Source organism: Lates calcarifer, linkage group LG13 (assembly GCF_001640805.2).
Source record: "Lates calcarifer isolate ASB-BC8 linkage group LG13, TLL_Latcal_v3, whole genome shotgun sequence".
NCBI classification, from domain to species: Eukaryota; Metazoa; Chordata; class Actinopteri; family Centropomidae; genus Lates; species Lates calcarifer.
The window spans coordinates 6,991,583-6,994,957 of NC_066845.1; the positions used below are offsets into that span (position 1 = coordinate 6,991,583).

A 3,375-nucleotide genomic window follows, 5' to 3' on the forward strand; every position below is an offset into this window, starting at 1 on the left:
GCTGCTGAACCGGTTTGCTTTGAGGATGGCTCTGCTTATTCATCCCGGTCGTAAAGCGGAGCTGAGCCCTGTGGCCCTGAACGCACCGCGCAGCTGTGGCCGTTTCCTACTCGATTCTGATGCTGATGGCCTCGTTAAGGCGACTATTGCCTCTTTTCTCCAGTGGCTGCGGGAAGCCCTACCATGGCCATTTTCATGGTCACACCACCCGCGGGCATCCAGAGGTGGCAAACTAAACGAACCCGCGGGGGAAACACTTGATTTCTTATCACGGGTTAGGCGTGGTGTTAAAAATCCCAAGAGCATCCCACCTCCGACTGTGCTGCTATACGGTTTGCAATATCAAATGATTTAACAGGACAGGGAAATACCTTCGTAACCTGCAAATACCCGCTCTGTACAAACCAGCTAACGTCACTGTTGATGTGTCTGATGTGTATAGATAATCATCCAAAATAAAACATTGTGTAGAGCTCACACTTACGGGGAACTGTCTAAATACAAAGAGGCTGTGAAGCAGTGTTTTTCTTTTCTTTTTTAGAGAATTTTTTTTTTATTTGGTGTAAAAAGTTGTTGGCTCTCATTCCAGTCATTTGACAATTCAAATAATTGCATTAAAAGTTTTCATATTGGCTGAAAACAACAAATTACCACCAGAAACTTGGCTTTCTACACATCAATGGGCCCTATGCACCCAAGAGCCCTCCCCACCTGTGTGTTTGCTTCCTCCGGCTCCCCGCGGTGAGGGGGCTACTCTGATAGGTTCTGAGGGTTAATGGGACTGGCCTTGGGGGCAGCAGCCTCTCAACATATAAAGCCTCAGCCCTCGCGACCACAGCAAACAGCCGGTACACGAGGTTTAAGAGGAACCAAGACGGTCGATGCGCTTTTACGCATGAATTGGTGCCTTTGGTTTTTACGCACGGCGAGCCATTAATGCCCCTTTGGCACAGCTAAACTTTTTTTTACGCGTTTGTGAGGACTCCGCGTGTGACCATGACTCTCTCCAGTGAATTTGAAGCTTCACAACACACTGCGTCGCCTGTAGAGGAGGATGAGATTGACATAGTAGGCGAGGATAAGCCTACCCACGGGCGTTTATATCGAAATGGGTGCTCTACGGACGCCGGCTTCTCGGCAGAATCTGGTGCCGAATTCGATTCTTCAGAGCCAGACTCGTCGGGAGAGAGTGAGAACAGTTTCTGCGCAGACGCACCACCGTCCAGGAAAGCCCAGAGCAGCTCGGTGAAGCCTCCGTACTCCTACATTGCCCTCATCACCATGGCCATCCTGCAGAGCCCGCAGAAGAAGCTGACGCTGAGTGGCATCTGTGACTTCATCAGCAACAAATTCCCCTACTACAGAGACAAGTTCCCAGCTTGGCAGAACTCCATCAGGCACAACCTCTCCCTCAACGACTGTTTCATCAAGATCCCGAGGGAGCCTGGGAACCCGGGCAAAGGTAACTACTGGTCTCTGGACCCTGCCTCAGAGGACATGTTCGACAACGGCAGCTTCCTGCGACGAAGGAAGCGGTTCAAGAGAAACCAGCCCGAGTTCGGCAAAGACGGACTTATGTTTTATTCCAACTTGAACTGCTACCGGCCGTACGGGCAACCGTATTGCGTACAGGGCCAGGCGAGCCCCCCAACCACTGCTCCCATCCGGTACATGCCCCTGCAGGAGGGCATCATGATGCCTCCCTCTTCCTATCACCTTCTACCACAAACACTGAGCAACCACGGGAAGTGCAGCGGGCCTAAAGGCTTCAGAGCGCAGCTTTGCGCAGCAGAAGCCTCTGAGCCAAAGCCTGGCCCGCAGGCAAAGTGCTCCTTCAGCATTGACAGCATCATGAGCAAACCCTCTCCCAGTCAGTACTCAGAACCCAAATCCACAGCAGAGCGCTCTCGGATACGGTCACCTCATGCCGGGCCCCGCTGCCTGTTTGGTTCCGACGCTCCTGCAGGCTCCTAGGACTCCATTCTGCCCTCCCACCATGCTGAGCACTGCTCCTTTAATAAACCAACATCTCAGACTCTCTTACCCTCGCTGCTGAAGCCTTTGGTCATAGGCGACTTTACAGTGTCTGTTTGTCTCAAGCTATATGTGAAGACACGTTGATGTGGCTCATTTCTTAAAGAAATGTTTTAATTGCATGATATTTATGTGCGTTGACATTCAAAGTTATGTCTTAGAGGAAATCACTGTAAATAAGATGAGTGGTAATATATTTGTGAAACGTGGTTTTGTGGAAACCCTCGTTAATGAATGCCAATTTTTTTTGTTATTAATTAACGTTTCAAAATAAATGTCTGAAAAATGTCTGCTGTACTTTTTAAAGTTCTTTATTTGGTTATTTATTTTAAAATTAAATTATTTTATAATGTGCTGTGTGTACATAATAGTAATATATATAAATAATATTCTATATGCAATCCAAAAAAAAAAAAAAAAAAAAAAAAAAAAAAAACATGGTTAGAATGTTGTAAGTATAGGCCGAATTAATTATCAGGGGTTAATGCGGAAGAAGAAAAAGTTAATTTCCCCTCAGATTAACAATATCTCCAACAGGAGTAAAACCTCTCCTTCAGTAAATGTATATCTTGCATACTCAGTCATATATTGTATGAATTTCTGATTAAAACATATTCTCTAAACTGAAAGGTACAGAAGTCCCTATTGATAAAACAATGGAAGTGGCAGACCTAAAAATGAGAAATGTACTCATCTTTATATTTACACAATTAAAATCTTGATGTGTAGGAGAGGCATAGAAAAAAAGACAGAGGTCATGTTAAACATCTGTTTAGTTATTATTCAGTATCTATATGTTACGGTATGAAACATAAGCGCTCCTTTGAATTTGTACGAAACTTAAATTAGTTAATGAGTTCCCTGTTTCTGCCTCAGGGTGGCACTGTTTACCAGATATTGGAGCAGACTTCTGCTGACTTCTTGTGATGGGCGACCCCGTGCTGTGAGATTGCAAGCCAGTAAATTGCAATGTCACAGATTCGATTCCTTTTTTTTTTTGCATTTAAAATATACATTGAAAAATATGTACATTCAGGTGAACTACAAGAGATGTAAAACCGATAATCCTGAAACAAATGTAGCTCAAACGAAAAAGAAAACTTCGCTATAAGGGAGTGGAGTTTTGTTCAGTGTGCGCTCATTTCCCTCTTTTAAACTCCTGTAAGTGACCATACAGTCACGGCTCATGCCTTCATACCGGGCAGTGTGGACAGCACTGATCTACAGGCAGTGTCCGGTTGCAGACCGGGCCCGAAACAATTCCCCACTGCCATCAGTCAGATGTCTATTTTTGGCCTGAGGCTCAGCTGATTGTGGGCCTTGAAGATTCTGGCCCTCCCT

The 3,375-nt window shown here is 45.5% G+C and overlaps 1 protein-coding gene across 1 annotated transcript; it reads left to right on the forward strand.

The window, feature by feature from the left end:
• Positions 1-585: 585 nt before the first annotated feature.
• foxd5 (forkhead box D5) lies at positions 586-2,269 on the forward strand. Its single transcript, XM_018668366.2, has one exon. The coding sequence runs from the start codon at positions 997-999 to the stop codon at positions 1,972-1,974; it is 978 nt and encodes a 325-aa protein (XP_018523882.2). The 5' UTR covers positions 586-996; the 3' UTR covers positions 1,975-2,269.
• Positions 2,270-3,375: the final 1,106 nt, after the last annotated feature.